This window comes from Anabrus simplex, chromosome X (genome assembly GCF_040414725.1).
Source record: "Anabrus simplex isolate iqAnaSimp1 chromosome X, ASM4041472v1, whole genome shotgun sequence".
NCBI classification, from domain to species: domain Eukaryota; kingdom Metazoa; phylum Arthropoda; class Insecta; order Orthoptera; family Tettigoniidae; genus Anabrus; species Anabrus simplex.
This window is the reverse complement of record NC_090279.1, coordinates 102031505-102053050: the sequence shown is the minus strand read 5'-3', so window position 1 is coordinate 102053050 and position 21546 is coordinate 102031505. Positions and strand designations below refer to the sequence as shown.

Here is a 21546-nt window from a genome sequence, read left to right as displayed (position 1 = left end):
TTTTACATTTTTAGAAATGAAATAATCTCTTCGGATCAAGTGAATAAATAATATTAAATAATTGAATTAGTTCTGACTTGGGATAATTTTTCGAATGAGCTATGAAATATTTTTGGTACATATCCTTCAAATTTCTTAAAAAATATGTATAATTTTTCTAAAGCTCTCGCGGGTTTATTGCAATGCTTATGTTTTTCACTTAGTATGTAACTTTTCATTATGACCTCTTCTCATTCTTTTTTACTTTTATGCTCCGGATTTCTCTTTATTTTATTTATATTTGTTGAGCTTTGCTTTCATTCTTCATTATATGTTCTCCATATGTGTTATTTAGGTTAGTTACCTTTGATTTTATAATAGAATGGTACACCTCTTTTGTATATGTATTAACTTGTAATTTATTTGGTTAAGTGTAAGCGAGGGCCACTAGCTCCAACTTCGCCACTGCTAAAGTCAAATAAATAAATAAATAAATAAATAAATAAATAAATAAATAAATAAATAAATAAATAAATAAATAAATAAATAAATAAATAAATAAATAAATAAATAAATAAATAACAGTTATTTGCCAAACTTTGATTTTAAAAATATAAATAACTTGTGTTAAAATATTCTATGACAACTAGTGATGAGGAGAATGGATCTGTGATGTCCAATAATGGACCATTTATATTGGTATTATAAATTTACTCATTTGGGACAAATATTTCATGTTCCCTATGGGAATCAACATCTATATCATTTCAAGAAGATCTCAAAGCAAGTGGACTCAAGATAGCAGATGCAGAGAAAAAAGAAATTACAATTAACACCCTTCTTAAGACTTACAAATTTTCAGCATAAATGATAAATACTGGTACAAGAGCTATAATGATTTCAGACAAAATGAGAAAATCACAATCAGAACGAATGAAGTAGTGGGCAGATCACAGGAACGAACACTGTTCAAAACAGAAAGTGAACATGGAACGACTCAGGTGGACCAATGTAGCCAATAAAGTTAATACTACTTATTTTTATTCACAATACAATATTCTAAAATCTTCTTCAATTTTTTCAATTATCATATTTTGAAGTTCTTTCTTTATCAAGAGAATACACTCATATTGTGTTAGGCTTTGTTGGAACCAGCAAACTTGTACTCACGGAAGGAATAAATAAAAGACAACATTAAAAATTAGTTTACTATTTTATAAAATATATGGCTTATCTACAGTTTATAAAAAATACCTAAATATCTTAAATTACAATAAATTAGTTTTCAAATCCTGGTGACAGGTAAATTTCACAGGAATGAACACAAATCAGTATTATTCAAGAGATGATCCATACCAAAATATAATATTATTTGGAGTTTGTGCGATGTGAAATGAGGCAAATATCATATTTTCTCGCGTATTAAACCCCATCTCTTTTCCCCCCACTTTTAAAGCCAAGAAAGTAAGGGGCGGCCAATATGTTATAACCAAAAAGTTTGGGCCGTCCGAGGCCTGCTAGCACACCACATCTCATCGAGGAGCTGTACCTGTCCCCATCAAAAGATGCAAACGGTTTCAGCAATTTTCATGAACTAAAGTATGGTATGCAACAGGTCATTTAGTGGTTGAAAAACTGTATAATTAGAATACAGAATAAAGGAATTTAGGCCTAAAATTATAAATTCCTTTTGATCTTTGTTTTGCCTAATCAGTGAGCGGCTGAGCTGGCTACAGCCAAACGTACGATGCCCTCCATTCGAATCTCTTTGATGCGCTGAGTGTGGCGCAGCATGGCAACCATGTTCTTGAAATAAACTCCACTTTTGACGTTACTGAAGCGCTTCATGTCCTCTTCTGTGCAGAATACGAGACCTAAAACAAACACGACATTCACAGTGATTAGGAGCAATGGAGGCACAACTTCAATTACATTCTTTCCTCGCCCGTAAGAACCCCCTTCTTACTGAATTATGAACTTGAAAAAATAGGGAAGGTTTAAAAGCAGAATTAGGAATACCTAGCTAGTATCCTTAAATCAACTCACAAAATGTCGTATTTTCTTGCGTAATTAACACACTTTATTGACGAAATATACAGGCAAAATCTTCAGACGTGTAAATTATTTGAGGAATTCATATATTACAAATAAATTGAAATAAGACATATAATGGATTAACCTTTTCAATACAAGTAGAAATAGAAATAACAATATTACATTCCTAGTTGATTACATGTGGTACCGGTTTCGACCACTGTTCCAGGTCATCATCAGCCGATCATTTAAAATATATAAAAGCAATGAACAGGAAAACAATAGATGATGTAAATCTTTCACCGATTGCAGTTCATGCATTACGATGACACTTTAGTGATTAGCACTGCGTGTTGAAAGTTACCAAAATCCTGGAAGAAGTCGAGGATCAATTTCATAGATGAAGCCAGAAGCAAGTTCTTGAAAAGCAGCAAAACATACGTGCTGACCGGCACTGTTCTTCCAAATGTTTATGAAACTCGACGAAAAATAGTTCAAGGATGAAGCCTGCAAACGCTGCTAGGCGCGAAATCGTATAATACAGTTTAATATGATGATGATGATGCTTGTTATTTTAAGGGGCCTAACATCGAAGGTCATCGGCCCCTAATGGTACGAAATGAAAGAACAAAAATTACAAAGGCATCCACAGACCAAAATAAAAATAAAAAATGTCATGAAGAATGAATGGATGGACAGGAACCCAACAAAACACAAAACAAACTAACAAAAACAAAAACCAGTGGATCGGATTCAACAGAGAACGAAAATAACATTATTACCGACCAAGGAACCACTCATAAAGCACAATGATGCTTGGTGTCTAAAGGGGGTGCAAAATCCACGTCGAAGGCCCCACAGAATGGTACATGTCGCGAGTAAAATAGAACCATGGTATGTGTCACGTTGGGGTATTAATCAGAAGTAGCGAGGACTCACGGTGTTCCACAAAAGATGGTACTACTCACAAGTATTGTACTTCGTACAGGTAACGCAGACCTATGGTGTTTCGCACACAATGGCGCCACCCACAGCCAACGCAAACCGATGAGTTTCCTCACCTAGGGTACTAGTCACGGGTGCCGGTCCCAAGGGCCCCGTGGTGTTCCGCACATAGTGAGTACTAATCACAGGCAACGCAGACCCACGATGTCGCTCATATAGTGGCACAAATCACAGGCTACGCCCACACCCGCGGTGTTGCCCACATGGGTACAACGCACGGGTACTGGAATCCACCAGGTGAGGCTTTTTACTGCAACGAATCACAAACATACTTCGTACCATGTTGGTGATACTACTCGCAAGTACATGCAACCTATGGTGTTCCCCGCATGATGGTACGAATCAAGAGTCGTTTCATGGTTCTAATTCATTCATCCCTTGGTCGCCCCTTTTAGTCGCCTCGCACGACAGGCAGGGGATACCGTGGGTGTATTATTCGTCAGCGTCCCCCACCCACAGGGGGTGTGTGTTTGGTCCGCGAGAGGTATTTTATTTCCCTCAAGTCCGCCGGCAAGCCGGTTAGGACCCCCCTATCCGCCACCTGGGACGCGCCACGTGGGAGTATCACCTCTCCCCCTGCTACGCCTGCGTAGCAGGTTCGTGGACAGTTTAATATACTCGACGATAGAAATATATAATAATGTTTATATAGAATCTCGTACGTCAGAGAAGAAGAACAGTTGAAATAAAAAACTGTGAAAATAAAAGTTAAAAAGTTAAATATTAGAACAATTAAGAAACGCATTTACGCTGTGTGTGGTTTCTTGAAGATAAGAGCTCAGGTAGTTCTTGAGGTGGCGTAAAGTATAAATTCAAATTTAAATGTTGTAATGATCTGACCCGGCAGTGATATTATAATACACATTTCAATGCGGATAAGAAAAAGACAAAAACAAAGATGTTAATAGAGGACGTTAACAGCATCTTTGGCAGAGAAGGAGACCTTCGGAATGGCAGAGATGGCGGATGAGACAACTCATCGTCCTTCGGGATAATTAGAAGAGGACACCATTGCCTTGTGGAGAAGAGGGATCTTCAAAGGCTAAGGGAGAAAACCCTGAAAGAAAATCCTCACCTGTGTTAGGCCTAGCAAGTCAACAGCTGTCACGATGTCACGATGTCATTATGAGTCAGCCCTCTCGGGTTTTGTTTATAGAATATCAGCGAAAGGCAATCACGGAGAGACGTAAGGTGACGTAATTCCGTTACGACATGGGAAACTCGGACGAATATTGCCCCACCATTAGGTAGTGGAATTTCATCACTCCCAAGAGTAAGGTTAGCTGTTCGGGTCCATATATCATTCCCGTGGTCGTGTGATTTTGTATGGATTTATAAGAAATATTTCCTTCAGTGTACGCTGCTATTCCTTTTTTTGAAACAGTGATTCACCGTAAATGCGTGTGTCGTGACCTGAAAAATAATGCCAAAAGAGAAGTCGAGTACAAGGTCGCGTCTTCAACAATATGTAGTAGAATTTAAAAGCATTTTCACTACCGATGGAAAAGTATTATTTTGCCAACAGTGTGGTAAAACAGTACGTGCAGAACAACGTTCTCAAGTAATCCGGTATTTGTCTGGAAATAAGCATACTGCGGCTGCTTCGCGTGTGCGTTCGCGACAATTACTAATACCTGAACCAGCTACTTCAAATGGAGGGCCATCTAAATATTCCCAGTATTATTTAGATGTGTGCAGAGCATTTGCTTGCGCCGACATTCCTCTTGGTAAAATAAATAATCCGGGACTGAGAAATTTCCTAACAAAGTACATTAATTTTGAGCCTCCAGAAGAATCCACATTAAGGAAAAACTACCTCCCAAAATGTTACGAAGACATTTTACAGAGAATTCGGGCAGTATGTGAAAGCGAAAAACTGTGGGTGAGCATTGACGAAACCACTGATTCAAGTGGCAGAAAAGTAGGAAATGTTGTAGTTGGTGTGTTGAAGAATGACAAAACTACTTACGAACATTCTTATTTGCTAGCGTGTAAAGAAATGCTTGCTGCAAACCATGTCACTGTAGCTAGGTTATTCAATGAAGCTATGCACTTACTTTGGCCAAGAGGTATAAAATAGACCATGTATTGCTTTTCCTTAATGACAGTGCAGCTTACATGAAAAAGGCAGCCGAAGGCCTTTCTGCGAGCTTTCCGAAAATGATACACGTAACTTGCGTTGTTCATGCTCTACACAGGTTATGTGAAACTGTGCGGGCTCAGTATCCTCAAGTGGATAAATTAGTGTCTAATGGCAAAAAAGTCTTCGTAAAAGCACCCTCAAGAATCGATCTCTTTAAAGAGAAAAACCCGGATTTTGCGCTCCCTCCTCTGCCTATTGTTACGCGGTGGGGTACCTGGCTTAGCGCTGTGGTATACTACGCAGACAATTTCGAAAGTTTTGCAATCCGTTGTGAACGTGCTAGATAAAAACGACGCATCGTCAAGTGAGATTCTTCAAGAGATACTAAAAGACAGCTCTTTGAAAAATGATTTGGCGTTTATATCTGCCCATCTAAGATTCTTGTGTAAAACTATAGACATACTTGAAAAATCCACTAACTTGTTGTCCGAAACAGCGAAGGAAGTGCGCGCTGTTGAAAATAAATTAGATTCACTCCCGGCTTCGCAGGTACAGTGACTGTTAAAGGTCAAATATCAAAATTTGTTCAGGAAAAAAAGAGGATTTCAAACAATGTGCCAAATTTCTAATGTATTAGAGGGTTCTCATGCTGGCGTTATTGTTGGAGACATTCCTCTCTTTAACTATGCTCGTCTGACTTCCTGTGATGTGGAACGATCGTTTTCGCAGTATAAGGCGTTCATTAGAGATAATCGGCATGCATTTGTGATGGACAATTTGGAGATGACCTTTGTTGTTCACTGCAATTCTGAGACTGCTTCTAGCAACTAATATTCCAGCGTGTGATGGGTGAGTACGAACTGGTACTATTTTTTCAAAGATGATAGGTTGCTTTTGCCATATTTAAACAAAACAAAAAATAACCATTCATAATATCTACTCTGGCATATCAAAAATTAATATACCATACAGCACGTTCACACACACACACACACACACACACACACACACACACACACACACACACACACACACACACCATTTTGCCTTAAAGAGCACGTTTGGTAGCACCTTATTCTAATACTTCTTGAGCGCGAGTAGGTATGTGATATTTAAAGGAAAATAATTTCAATTTTTCATCACAGATTTTAAAGTTTTTCAGCACATAAAAATAAATATTTTTTTTTTTTACATTTTTAGCACATAAAAATCCGCTCCCTAACGATAACGCAACACCTCACAAGACCCGCCAAACGAGAGAACTGCTGCAGCGTTTCAAGTGGGAGGTCTGACAACATCCACCCTACAGTCCTGACCTAGCGCTATGTAACTTTCATCTGTTCGGTAAGCTCAAAACGGAGCTCGGTGGTCGACGTTTCCAGACCGGTGAGGAGGTGAAGGCCGCTGTCTCCGAGTGGTTGCAGAACGCTGGAGGAAATTTCTATGTATCCGGCATCGACAAGTTGGTTGTGCGTTCGCAGAAATGTTTGGGGTCTCTTGGAAACTATGTGGAAAAGTGACGTTACAGTGTATGTCGTTATAGTCGTGTTGCTGTTGTATAGGTGGTGTAATAAATGGCCATAACTGGGAAGTTCAACTTATTTTCTGATCTGCCCTCGTACAAACAGATATCTTCACATGTTTTCTACACATTATTTACATAATTTACAAAATTATCACGTTCCACCCTCGAGAAGAACTTTCAGAATTGCAGTGGAAGGGTGGTAAAAATGTCGAGTGACCCTTCCAGCTGATTTATGGTCCTAAGGGCTTGCAAGAACCAAGAATTTTCATGTGCAACCGTCCTACATTTGGGCAGGTGGAATATTTGGGCAGGTGGAATGTACATATCTGCCTTGTTCGTCTGCTTGAAACATGAAGTGGGATCAATCCCGGTATAGCCGGACAGTCCACTATAACTCTTCAAGCATTTAATCACTAACATTGCGTTCGCACATTTTCGGCGCGTTGCCAGCGTATTCATTTCAAGAATGTTTACAAATTCTTCATACCTGACTGAAGAGAGTGGCATGCGCAGGAATACGAAACTAATCCACTTCATGAACCTTATCTGTACTCTCTCGAGATGGTGTATGTGGCCTTCCTGATACGGGAGCCACACCTCACAACCATACTCGAGGGTCTCGCCAGGGAACAAAACAGAGTTTTGACACATGCAATATTACTGAAATCTTTACAAATCCATTTGATAAACCCCAGGAGTCTGAAAGATTTCTTTAAAATACCATCGATGTGCTTCACAAAGGATACGCCATTCCTGTTACTAAGAATTACACCTAGATCATTAAACTCCATACGATTTTAACTTTCTCCACTGATTTTATATCTGTAAAATACAGGTGTTAATTTCCGAGTAAATAACATGACACCACACTTGACCACTTATCACACCACTCGCATATTTGCTTCAGATCCTCTTGTAGACAATCGCCATCACTGACTTCTATGACTTTGTATAGTTTCAAGTCATCAGCGTACAAGAGACATATTCACTGCTCTGAACGGCTGTACTAATATCATTTAGAAACGAAACAAATAGAAGAGGCCCTAACAGCGATCCCTGTGAGACGCCAGATGAAGGTTGATAGGGGTTAGAGATCAAACCCTCGGACTTGACAAAACATATTAGTTATGTCAAGTAGCTCTTTAGCCACTTTGTAACTGTTCCCTCTCGTCAAAACACTTGGGGAGATGAAAGTTATTATCTTGGGACACATGAACATCAAATAAACTCTTTGTGGCTTGCCCGCAAATTGCCACGCAAGTAGAAACAATTAACATTCCATGGTTCCCCATTTCTCTATGTAATGTTTGGGCGCAATGGTTACAGTTTTAAATAAAACTGAAAACCAAAATTTATATTTACTAGCATAGAGACTTATACTTAAATCACAGGGGTAGGATTTTAAATAATTAACCATTAAGTATCGCTTAAGAAAGAAAATTAACGCAATATAAAATACAAATGAATTTATTATACAAAACAATGAGATGAATCGGAAAAGTTTCCTTAAAGCGTGGAGGAATTTATAATTTAATTTACTGAATTTACTTACTGCTTGCTTTATCTAATTGAAGCTCACCAATTGCAGCTTTCGTTGACGTCATCTGGTTTCCGTGGTTACTCGTTCTCTTCTTCTCGATGTAGACTTTGCTCCATGGACATCCTTCCTTCCTTCTCTGATATGGTACGGGCTATCTGGACTAGCACTCCCTGCTTGCCTAGTCTTTAAATTAGACATTGGCCCTATACTTGTAAAAACTGATCAGCGTTGATCGAAAGAGGAGAAAATTCAGAGATATGAATTTTTCCATATTAGTAGAAATCTCAATCCAACTGATCTATACTATTTATACGGTACAGACTTGTACCAAAATTCCGTAGACTTGAACTAAACATAGTTCTTCGTCCACAATATTTACTGAATATCACACAGGCCATAAGCTTGTTTCGTTTCTCGTAGATCCGATAACATTACCGCAACTAAGTACTGTATCGAAGTGACAACACATTGTACACAAATAACTATGTCGCGGAGCGACCACACACTGTTTCAAAAATCAAATCACGTCGTACAAAGTAGATGTTCACAGTAGAAGTACTAGTGATGGAGTTCACGTACTTAGGTTGTAAGGTTGTAAGGTTCTCAGGTCCCGTTCTCGTGTTGAGAATCAGTATATATCCGGGCTCACCCCCACTCTTGGTAACAGTTCAATCTCAAAACTCATATACAACGAAGTATCTGATTCGATAGATCGAAGCATCAACTCCCTTTCCCTTCTTCCTCGACAAGTCCAGAAGGCGTGGCGATGATATAGCTGACCAGTTTGCAAGCCTCGCGCACGAGTCGCTGTTTACTAGCCTTGGTCATAAGATAAACCCATGACGCACGCAAAATCCCAAGCTTTAAGAATAACCCTCCGTATACACAAACATGAGATGAAATGAAAACAACTATGTCTCAACATATTGACCGTATTTACAACATAATGAATTCTTATCCTACATAATACAATAATTCAAATAATAAAACGATGTTATTATATATACAATATGATTCCAAAAAGCGATTACAAATGATTGACGTTGAATAAATATGTTATTACAAATAATTGCCGATGGCGGATAAACTTGATATCAAATGATATCGCGTAAAATGATATATTAAATTAGTATGGCTGGAGAAGCCTGGACGGTTACAACTTGAAAATACTCCCGGACACTCCATACGCTGACAACTTTCTCAACAAGGCTTCGTGATGTAAAGAGTCGAAGGCTTTGGAGAAATCAGTATATATCACATCTACCTGTTTACCTTTGTCCAATGCATCTGAAATTGAAGATAAATAAACTGCCAGACTGGTAACAGTTGACCTGCCTTTAACAAATCCATGCTGTGATGAGTCTATGTACGGACTAAAAGAGTCATACAGGCGATTATATATAACTTTCTCCACCACCTTCGATAAAAGTGAGAGCAGCACTACTGGTCTATAATTATCGAACAACACCTTATCACCTTTCTTAAAGAACGGGATTACGTAACACTTTTTCCACTCAGCTGGAAAACACCCACACATAAATGATTTATTTATAATTTCACATAGTAGAATTGCCAGTTGGGAAGCACATTCACGGAGGACGATGCTAGGTATCTCGCCAGCCTCACATGATTTGTTGATATCCACCGATGACAGGATCCGTGTCACTTCTACCACAGAAGTTTGAATAGACACAGGATCTATTGAAAATGGGGGAGAAAAAGTTGCATTGCAGGGTTCGGAAGGAGAATGGTACTTCGCGAAAGTTTGCGCAAATGTGTTTAGAATTTTATCTTTTTCGTGGATTTCAGTTCCGTTTATTAGCATAGTGGGAGGCAGACGGGAAGATTTTATTTTATTATTAATTAAATTCCAAAAGCGCTTAGGGCGTGCTATGACCGACTTAACGTAGTCCCTCTACTTAGCACGCTGCACTTTTTTACATTCACTTTGTAATGTGGAAAACTGCACATAGTCGCACTCTTGACCTGATTTTTTGTATTTCCATCTCGCCCTTTCTTTTTCCTTCGGCTTCTGGATTAGTTCTGAGTCGTACTAAGAAGGATATTTTCTCATGTTAATCTTTCGAAATGGTACACTGTCTTTTATGACCGCATATAGTAAGTCATAAAAAGTGCTCATAGCTTCATCCACAGAGTGGTTCTCTTTAATCATATTCCAGGGGCACAGGGATAAAAAGTCCCTCATTAAAAAAATCAGCTTTCTACCATGCAAATATGACTTTGTTTTGCGCTTTGAAGCGAAATGTCCTTGGCCTAGACAGGAAGATTTCGATGGCTTGGTGATCAAAGTGAATTACATTTTCAGTTTTGACGCACTCTCCACTCCGAAGTAATTCGTTTGAGACTAAAATTAAGTCTAGAAAATTATCATTCCTGGTAGGAAAATCACAAATCTCACTGAGATCGAATTCATTAATAATTTCTAGAAATAAGAATACCTCCTCGCTTCTCTGTTTGATAATGTGTTGTACTTTCGACGACTCGTCAGTTTTCCAAGCCAAGTGGCTCATGTTAAAATCACCGCACACAATAACAGTGTCCCGTGAGTTGAAAACAGATGTAATGTTTCCCAATGTTTGACGTAGGTGGCTAAGCCGGTCGTTCACTTCATCAGGAGGCAGATAGCAACACACAATGAAGACAACACGACGGGGTTGAGGGTTGACTTTCACTACTTGACACTGCCAAATTCGCAGAAAGCTCAGGCTTCGGCACTGGTCCAAGGTCAGACAATCCAGTTTGAATTGTTCACGGAATTTTTGTCCTTACGAAATACAATGTAACTGTCCGTTAATATTTCAGTATCAACTACAGTTTCGTTAAACCAACTTTCGCTGATACAAATACAGTCACAGTTCCCTTCACTTAGGGCCGGTTCTACCATCTGCTGGTAAAGTGGCTGGCAGCTGCCCGGGAGGTAAACTACCTGGAGGTGTAAATCGGCTGGTACTTTGGCTTGCGTCCAACCACCTCCGCGCAAGCGCCAGGTAGCTACCCGGAGCTAGACACCGATATACGAAGTTGGCTAGACTGATTTTCAGCAATTTCTCGCTTTCGAGTGTGGTGCTATCTATCGTCAGATGCATGAAACCCATTTCGATTGTCTTATTTTCCTGTGCTTGCGTCTGCTGATTATCACCAGAAAGCCTAATAAGGGCAGTCTTAAGAGTTATGGACAACGATTCATGTCAAGCTTTCGTGATTTTAATCTATGATCTTCAATATCAATACCTAATTGGGATTAAAATCTCGAGATAACATTTTCTTACGCCAGTTATAACCTGTCATGTAAGGCAGCGTTTTTGAAAAGTATTCTCGTAGTAGATTGGTCAAGTCGCTCGTTCCGTAATAGAAGGTACGCAGGTTTTCATCGTATTTCTAATTTACATTTTAAAATGTATTTTCGTTCCCTGCCGTTGTACTCAACTCTCTTTTACGCGCTTCCATTTACGTATATACACACACATCTTGTTTACGGACTTATTGCCTTTGAGCATTCTATCTGCAGGCTTTTGTGAATCGATTAAGTATCTCCGCGATGCTCTATTTGCAACTAGTTCTGTGACCCCGTTTAGTTCCAGATGCTTCCATTTACTGATAAAGCATTTCATTTTCATTTTTAACTTTATGAAGATAAAGTTGGAAGGTACTGTAAATGTAAAGAACTAATCGGGATAAATATCCATTCATAGGAAGAGGAATTCGGGAATGGAATAGTTTCCAATTTCTTCGAAATAATTTACAAGACTATGTAAACAACTAATAGGGAATCTGCTACCTGGGCGACAGTCCTATGTGCTATTAATCATAACATCACTTGCTATAAGTAGCATACATATAAAGCAATTTTCCTAGTGGGCACAATATTGTGATAAGAACGTATGAAAAGAGGCATACAAATTAACACAACGCTAATAATGGAAATAAAAAAGATTCGTCATAATAAAGACTCGAACCTGCACACTTCGTATTACGAAGCGAGCATGTTAACCATTACGCTACCAAAACGCTTGAGTTAGGGTGGATACATACAGCAATATATATCTCGTGTCCGAAAACTGAAAAAGTAGAAAATTAAAGCCCATTTGAAATGATTCCCAAATAGATTTTGATTTTATATTCTTTTAGAGTTTCTTTACGAAAGCTTGACGTATAAAATGTGTTCCCTGCGCTACCGATGCGAGAGGCTGGTGTGACCGTTGCAACTAAAGGGAAGCATTAATGTTCAAAATCCTGCAATAGAATATCGATCACTGTTACAGTATACTACTTTTTTCAGTATACTAAGCTAATTTGAGTTGCATATCACCAGAGATACAGCTAATAATGTTCAGCTCTCAGAACTTGCCCGGCAGGTAAAGTCTTATCGGGCCCTCGAAGTGGCCGATAAATTACGCGCCGGGTACCGACGATTTATGCTGCCGATAGCGCTAGCTGGGAGTGGTCGGACGGAAACATCCTTTTACGTGGAGGGCAAATTACGCGCTACTTTACCAGTAGGTGGTAGAACCGGCCCTTAGTCCAGCATTAAAGTCAGCAAGCGAGTTGCGCATACTCCTCACATTTTGATAGAAAAATGTCATTCCTTGATTGCTTTGGTTGGGACCTGGGTTCAGTTGTACATCTCCGGAGAGTGCTAGCATTAGGACGGCTAGCACATTGCTGGATACCTGCGGACGAGCCGGCCTCCCTTGGCCGCGGGCGCACCTTTCACTTCGGTGTGGCGACAAGTACCTCGAGCCGTTGAGAGAAGCCACGAAGCCAGATAAACTGCATTTATTAATCACTACGACTCTTTCCCAAACTGTGTTTCGCGCACTGTCAAACTTAAGAGTACTGTAATCACATCGGCATAAACGAACCGGACCGTAGGCGTATTTAACTATCGAGAGCTCAAGACAATGATCGACTTCATCATCACTGACAGAAAAGCGAGTAAGTATGATATAGATGTTAAAGTCATACCCAGCGAGTGCCCATATAGCGACCATCGACTAGTAATCGCTGACCTAAAACATGTTCATGTGCTCAAAATTAAACAAAAGAAAATGCCAAAGATTTAGACATGGCTGTGAAGGACATGGATAAGAAAGGACACCATGCTAAATAATCCCGTGCTCTCTCTTGGTTATCCTTGTCAACTGATTCTGGTGCCTTATTCTACGTATGAGCTATTTTAACTTCATTTATCGTGTGAATGTAGTCATATGATATTTATTATTACAAACTAGTCGACCTGAAGCTGCCTCAATTCTATTGCTCTTTAAACACCTTGACTGAATCGGTCAGTGCACTACTCTGTGCTTAATACTTGAATTTTTTAAAACTTGAAGTTCGGCATTCTTTTAGTGTTTGCCTTTCACTTTTGGGTTGCGGATTGCAGATGACGAAGTGTGATTTACCTGATCTACAGTTTGTTGTTCGTGTTCTTTGGTTCCGTTAAGGAAATCCTACCCTGAGGGGTGTATCTACTCCGAACCTAGATTTGTTTCCTTTCGGGAAAGTGATTTCAATTTGGCGACGATTTGTTGGCTGGCAGTCACGTTGTGGAGGATGACTATCCTTTAATCTCTTATGAGTTAACTCATGTATCTTGCCAGTCATTACTGTTATTGTGTCTGGTGTTATGTGGGTATGGGCGGTGTGTTGCCTTTGATTTACCTCTGTGTCCTTGTAGATTTTGGAACGAATTCTTGCATCTATCTTCAACTCTTAGTGAATCACCTTAGTTTGTTATTAGTTCCTGGTTGATTTTGTGGGTTCTGGTTTCTTCATCCCATGTATGCTTGCATGACCTGTTGATCAGATGTCCTCTTGTTTGAATTTTTTCTGTAAAGCTCATTTGATGTTACCTACCACTCTATGGCATTTTCTTTTCATCAGGGGTTCTTGCCGAGATTGGTTAGTCATCTTAGCGTTCTATGGGTTTGCTAGTTATGGGACTAGCTAGTTTTCCCTAGTCGGTACTGGAATCTTCCTGCTAATGGTTTTTGGGGGCTATTAGCAGCATTACTGCCTTCTTCATAGTTCTTCGAGCATTTTCCACGGACTGGCCTCGTATACCGCCATTTATATTTTATTTGCCTGCTCTCCAGGGAATAGGAGGAGGTTCCTGTTTGGCCGTTAAGCGATAGTGTGATGTGGATATCACGTATTTATAAACCAGATAATGCTGAGATCCTAATGGATAACCGGTGGTATACGCTGTGTGCGTCGTTGCTCGTTATTTCCCTTTTTAGTCTTCTGATCTGAGGTTTTCATTGCCTTTTAAATTGATTGGACGTCTCATTGTTGAATGAATTGTGTTAGTGATCCTGTGTAGTAGGTTAGCTATCTGATTCCAGATGGTTTTCCCTCCTGAGTTTCTTCCTTCCTTATTTCTGTCCTGTTGGTTCCATGGTGCTTATTATGATCTTGTAAAGTGTTAGTATTCGATCTCTAAGTTATTCTTAGCTTGGTGTTAATTGTCTGATCTGTTGCTGATGACATACTATTCCGGAAATTGTCATCTTGAAATTTAAGAGGTCTCCAACTGGTGTAGTCAATTCTTTCCTTGCTCTGAAAATGTTCCTCCTTTATGCCATGGATTTGTGTAATTTTTAAATCCTTCCTTATTCCATGTTGCTATTTGTTCGTTGAGTTGGTTTCTAGTCTCTTTCTTCTTCTGTTGGTTATGCAATATAATTGTGAGATGTTGTTCCAGACCTACCTTAATCTACTAAATTGTTTTGTTGTGCTATTTAAGCATTTTAGTTATTGTTTATTTAACTCACGGATTAGTTGTGCTGCGGCTACCGCGTTCAAGGGTTTTTCGGTTTTCTTTGTTTCCTATGTAATACCTTCCTTGGGGTCCTGCTTTTAGTTTATTTTTGAACTCTAGAATTATTCTGTTTGTAGCTTAAATGGATTGGTTGTATGCCTGATGATGTAGCAACGGACTTGATGTTTACTGTATTCCCTTAGTTAAATTATTCTGATGTACTGATTTCTTATGTTAATGGTTTCCAGTTTCTCACTGGGTGAATGTAATGGTTTTCTCTATCAAATTAGATTTTGCATGTGAATCATGGCTTTCTCTATAGTAGAAGCCCCAAATTTTCATTAATAATTTAATTTATCAATATTGTTCAAAGGATAGTTGAGACCTGTTTTCCTTGGTGTGGAGGAATTTAATATGAAACCTCGTGCAATATAATCAGAAGAAACTACAACGGTTTGTGTGCTACTTGTTCAAAATCGACTGTTTCTGTGTTAACAGATCATTATCATATGGAGTGATGTGTTCTTGTTCTACAAATCTAATTATGGACTCTGACGCCTTTGATCTGCTTCAACTGACTGTCGAGTTATCAGCTTATCATGTAAGCTCAAAGATCTTGCTCTAACCGGTAACCTCGCTTCTCCTAGAAACGTCAAGTAAGAAATATTATTACATGTATATTTGAAGCGAACCTTTATCTCCGATCATCTCCGTTACGTCCTACCCCATGTTAGTCTTCCGGGGGAGGAGGATCTGTAACGGATTTGGGATATGTATTGTAATGTACTTAGACACATATCAAGTTACCTTTTAATCAAAACTAATTATCATGATTATTTCGGCTCATCGGAATTTGACTGGAAGTATTTCATGCTCCTAGCTCATAACTGCACGGTCCGCCACAGTAGCGCTAGCATTCAGTAGGCATGCGGTCAAGAATGTACTGCCATCTAGCAAGAACCGCAGAACTGAATTCAACTTTTTTCTCCATGCACAAACGACAATGCGAGACGTGTTGTTTTAGAAAATGAGACAGGACTGAACTACTACTGCTATTGCTGGTGGATTTTTACTTGTAATAAGAGTGGAAGAAGAAAACATCATAGTTTTATTTGATCCTGGGTGATCATGTCGTCGAGTGGCGATGACCTTATCGCCATTCCATTCCTTTTCCTACTACTTTTAACATAATCTGTAAGTAAGCACCCAGTTCTTGTTTACGCCGGAGATCAAACGATGTGAGAAGCAAATCGGATAATACAAGGTTACCGAGTGGATTACATAAATTCGTCTGGCTTAATTGAACTGCTTAAATCTATAATATTCTACTATCCAAATCATTTTAGTGCACAAGAAATTGAATTTATAAGACTGTAATCTTCGTCAATTTAAATTGTGAATTAGCTACCAATTTATTGGGGCTTTAATGTAACTAGTTGTAGAGTAATAGGACGTGTTAAATCATTATTATCTGAATCTCCCCATCAGGGAAGTGATTATAGGCCGAAAATTGTTTCTTAAGGCTAATTCTGCTGTGTATTTATCCTTTCTAGGTGGGTAGCCATTTTGTTTGGTTCGTCACGTGACCTGGTCGCCATGGTTACACTATTTACATGTGGATGGGCGTGATCTCTATTGCTGTTTGACATTTGCTGTTTCTATGCTTTGTTATGTGGTGACAGCTGACGTGCGCCATAGGAGATTGTTGGAATTTTATTCTTGGGGATAAATGTGATTCAGTAAAGGCATCTCCATTACTCCGTATGCTTGGCGTTTGTAATTTATTAATATTTAATTCTGGATTATATTTGTCTTAGTGACTCATTGTACCTGTTGGTCACATTAATATTTAATTTAATAACCCCTATTGTTTGTTCTTGTGGAACCTTGGTTCTGGTGATTTTCATGCTAGTGAATCTTGACTACAGTTGAAGTCAGTAAGAAACATTTTCAGCTCTCAAAAAGCAATTGTGTGTAATCCGAGTTCTTGGAGTCATATGTTATATTTAGTACTCCGTACCTTCGATAATTTCTTTAAATTTATATTTTTCTGTTTAATTCCGATTGGGGATTTTCTGGGGACTGGTTTGTGAACTCCGATTGTATTTCTTTTTCCCTTTATTTTCTGATTTTAATCTTGACCGAACTTGAAGGGTATATTATCTTTAGTTTATTCTATTTATTTGATTTACCCTAAACTGGGAATTTTAAACTGGTTTCATCTCCTTTAAAAATTAAAGTTTGGTGTTTAACTTAAACTTGAAGTTATTATTTTAGTCAGTAAGTATTATTTCTCATCCTATCAACTCGACCTCTGTAAGCCTAGTGGTTTCCACACCTTGCTAAGATCTTCTCCTGGGAAAATATTGGTAAGTGCTTGCTTAATTTATTTTCCCTGATCGTGCAACTACTGTCGTGTAATACCTCACTTGCAAGTACGTGATACACTTCTGAATTAACTGACAAACTAAAGAAGTTCGACATCCAACCAAATCTTTCTCTCCATTCTTTTGACATCGTAAACATGTATCCCAGTATTCTTCTTCTTCTTCTTCATGTGCCATGTCCTCGCAGAACGTTGGCGATCAGTAGCATGATCTGTTGTTTGTTCATAGCTGTTCTGAACAGAGTAAGCTTTGTCACCCCAAACCACTGGCTCAAGTTGCCGAGCCATGATGTCCTACTTCTCCCCGGACCACGTTTTCCATTAATTTTCCCTTGGAGTATTACTTGCAGAAGGTGGTATTTAGAGTTCCGCATCATATGACCAAAGTATTCTAGTTTCCTTCTCTTGATGGTAGTGAGAATTTCTGGTTCTTTGTTCATACGGTGCAAAACGTCTATATTGGTCATTTTAGCTGTCCAAGGTATCTTAAGCATCCTTCGGTACGTCCACATTTCAAATGCTTGCAATCTCTTGCACATGGTCTCAGTTAGTGTCCATGCCTCAACGCCGTACAACAGAATGCTGAAAACGTAGCACCGGAGTAGTCGTGTCCGTAGTGAAATGGAAAGGTCACGGCTTGTCAAAAGTTTCCTAAGTCTCTGAAAAGAAGTTCTGGCCTGCTCAATTCTGCATCGGATCTCGTGAGTAAGGTCCCAGTCATCATTGATGTGACATCCCAGGTATTTAAATGTTGCCACTCTCGCGATCTGTTCCTTCGCTGTTGTGAGATCCACTTGGTCTTCTTTACATTAAGCTTCAAGCCCATTGCGCTGCTGGCTTCAGTGACAGCATTAAGTAGTTCCTGTAGATCCTGGAGATTGGTTGCAAGTAGCACAGTGTCATCGGCGTACCTGATGTTATTTATGATGAAACCATTAACCACAATTCCTTGAGTCTTTCCGTAAAGAGCATCTCGAAAAATCTTTTCTGAATAGATGTTGAAAAGCATGGGGGAAAGAATACAGCCTTGGCGAACTCCTTTCATAATTGAGACTTCTTCCGAGACACGACCATCAACTCTTATGCCAGCACACTGGTTCGAGTAGAGATTACCAATAATACGAATGTCCCGTCCATCAAGTCCTAATTCCCGAAGAATGTTCATAAGTTCATCATGGCGGACTGTATCGAAAGCCTTTTCGTAATCGATGAAACAAGCAAAAACATCGACATTGACATCTCGGCACCGTTGGACTAATACCTGCAGACTGAATAATGCCTCTCTAGTACCAAAACCATGCCTGAAGCCAAACTGCGAGGTTCCGATATTCTCCTCACATTTATGAAAAATTCTCGCATGGAAGACTTTTAGGAATACTTTCAGAACGTGGCTCATCAAACTAATTGTTCTATATTCATTGCAGAATTTTGCATTGGCTCTCTTAGGCAATATTACGAAAGTCGATTTGAGCCAGTCTCGAGGAATGGTTCCACTGCGGTGGATACTGTTGAATAGGTCAACTAATAATGAAAGGGATTTTTCTTTCTCAAGGAGTTTCAGTATCTCGGCATACATCTCATCAGGGCCTGGAGCCTTCCCATTCTTCGCTGTTCTTATGGCATATTCTACTTCTGCACGTGTGATTTCCACACCATCGTCTGCCCAAACACCATGATCCACATTTCTGCGATCCAAGAAGAGATTTTGTACATATTCCATCCATTCCTTAAGTTTCTCTTCTGTGCTCGCTAAGATGTCACCATTCTTATTAAGGAGGACTCCACTACCCTTCCTGTTATATGCACCAGTTACTTGTTTCACTTTCTTGTACATGTTAAAAAAATCATGTTTGGAATTCATTAATTCTATTTCGTTGCATTCCTCAGAGAGTTGTTGTTCTTTTGCGTTCCTTATTCTTTGTCGTATTAAATTCTGCAAACTTTTGTACTTTACAGGATCTTTGTTTTTAAAAGACCTTCTCTGGTCCATCAGTTCCAGGATTTCTTCTGTCATCCATGGCTTGTTTTTCCTTCTTCCAGCATTCATTAATTTTACTTGACTTACGTCGTTAACTGCACATTTGATGTGATTCCAAGTGCCTTCAACATCATTTATATTAACGCTGTTTTGAACTTCCGCAAGTTTTACACGTAGAGCTGACTGAACTTCATCCTTCAGTGCTTGATCTTGAAGCTTCTGAATCTCAATCCGACTAAAACTCCCCTTTAAATGACACTTCTTCAGCCTGAGATTCATGGAAGCAAACAGTAGGCTATGGTCTGAGTTGATATCAGCACCTGGATATGTTTTCACACATTTGATGGAATTTCTGAACCGCTTGTTAATTGTGATGTAATCAATCTGGTTCCTAATACTGTTGTCAGCATTAGAGGTCCACGTATAGAGGCGACGTGGAGGTAGCTGAAAATACGTGTTTGCTATAATAAGGCTCTGCTCTTGGCACATCTGGACCAGTCGATCACCTCGAGTATTGCTTGTTCCTAATCCGTAGTCACCGACTACATCAGCCCGTCGACCATGGCCGACTTTAGCATTGAAATCGCCCATCACAATGTTTATCTCAGATGGTTTGGTATATGACAGGGCTGCTTCGATTTTCGTGTAAAAATCTTCGACATCAACGTCTGACGCATCACATGTTGGAGCATATACTTGGATGATATTCACTAAAATTGGTCGTGCATTAAGCTGTAGTAAACATACCCTATCTGATACTGGAATAAAATTTTTCACAGACTTACTGATATCTCGATGTACAATGAAACCCACGCCATTAAGATGGCGAGGATCGTCATTACCAGAATAGTATACTTGATAACCACTGACCACACTCTTTCCTGAATGAGGCCAACGCATTTCGCTAATGCCAAGAACGTCGATCTTGAGTCTCTCCATCTCTCTGATGGCGTTATGAGTCTTTCCACTTTGAAAGAAGCTGCGAACATTCCACGTTGCTATCCTTCTCATGATTGGCCCGGAGATTCTTAGCACCCCCTGCCCACTAAAGGGCTGCCGGGGACTGGGGGCCTTGGTTTCATGTTTTCCAGTCATGCTAAAGATTTTCCTGGGGATTAAATACGAGGTGGTTTCCCGTTGCCTTCCTCGCGCAGTTTTGAGACCGCTTACACCACTATGGTTACGCTCCCAAATGCGTGTCACATCACCGTATCAGCTGGTACCTTGGCTGACGCCAACGTGCACTAATGGCGAAGCTGCTGCCCTCCGTCGTTATGGATTCCAGTGGCATTTCCTCCACTGAGGGCCATATCCCTCCCTAAAGGTCGGGTTATTTCCCGCCGCCCAACATTCGGCGTTGAGACACTAGCTGTACGGTCTACTCCATATATCATAACAGATTCTGTGGTCTAGGTAACACCGGATATGTAGTGTGAAGTTCCTATATGAATCGTGGTTTCTATGGCAATTATGCTGAATCGGACAAGATGGCTGACACTTAGGGCAAGAGACTATAGATAGATTTAATAAATTGCCGTTCTATCTAGTGTTATCTATGGAATGATTGTGGGAAATCCAATATGGCTGTCACTTAGGGCGTAAAACTTTCACAAATATAACCCTAATAACAGCAAATAGAGATCGTAAAACTACTAAATAACACCAACACTAGGTCAGCACATCAAAATAAGCCATAAACATCCAACAGAAATCACAACAGAAGCATACTTCTTGCATTTAGTTCGATATATTATGCAGCACAACTTCACTACAACCTTTGCCACAGATGGTATTCCAATTTCTAAATTATTCCCCATAATTTATAACAACTTTAAATTCAGTCATCTGAGTAAACTAGAAATTCAGGACTTAATATTCGTCATCAACAATAAATTTTTCACCTTTGATAACACCATTTACCAACAAGATTGTTTAGCTATGGGCTCGCCAGCCTCAGGCACCCTAGCTGAAATATATCTCGATTTCTTGGAAAACACAAAAATTAATAATAATACTAATTTCTCTAACATCCTCTTATGGGCCAGATATGTTGATGAGACTTTAGTAATTTTAAATGAAGAATCGACCAACGCAGCCTCTACACTTCTTCTTAACAACATTGACTCTAATATTAAATTCACCTTTCAATCTGAACATAACAAAACTATTAATCTTTTGACCTAACTATTTCCAGACATCTTTCTTCTTTAACTTAAAATTTTTTCAGAAAACCAA

The 21546-nt window shown here is 39.3% G+C and overlaps 1 protein-coding gene across 1 annotated transcript in view; it reads right to left on the bottom strand.

Moving 5' to 3' along the window:
* Positions 1-1173: 1173 nt before the first annotated feature.
* Positions 1174-21546, bottom strand: part of LOC136886060 (spindle and kinetochore-associated protein 1) — a 161684-nt gene continuing 141311 nt past the window's right edge. Inside the window, exon 5 of the mRNA XM_067158788.2 lies at positions 1174-1853. Coding sequence (XP_067014889.2) covers positions 1690-1853 — 164 coding nt within the window. The 3' untranslated portion in view covers positions 1174-1689. The remainder of the gene's footprint in view (positions 1854-21546) is intronic.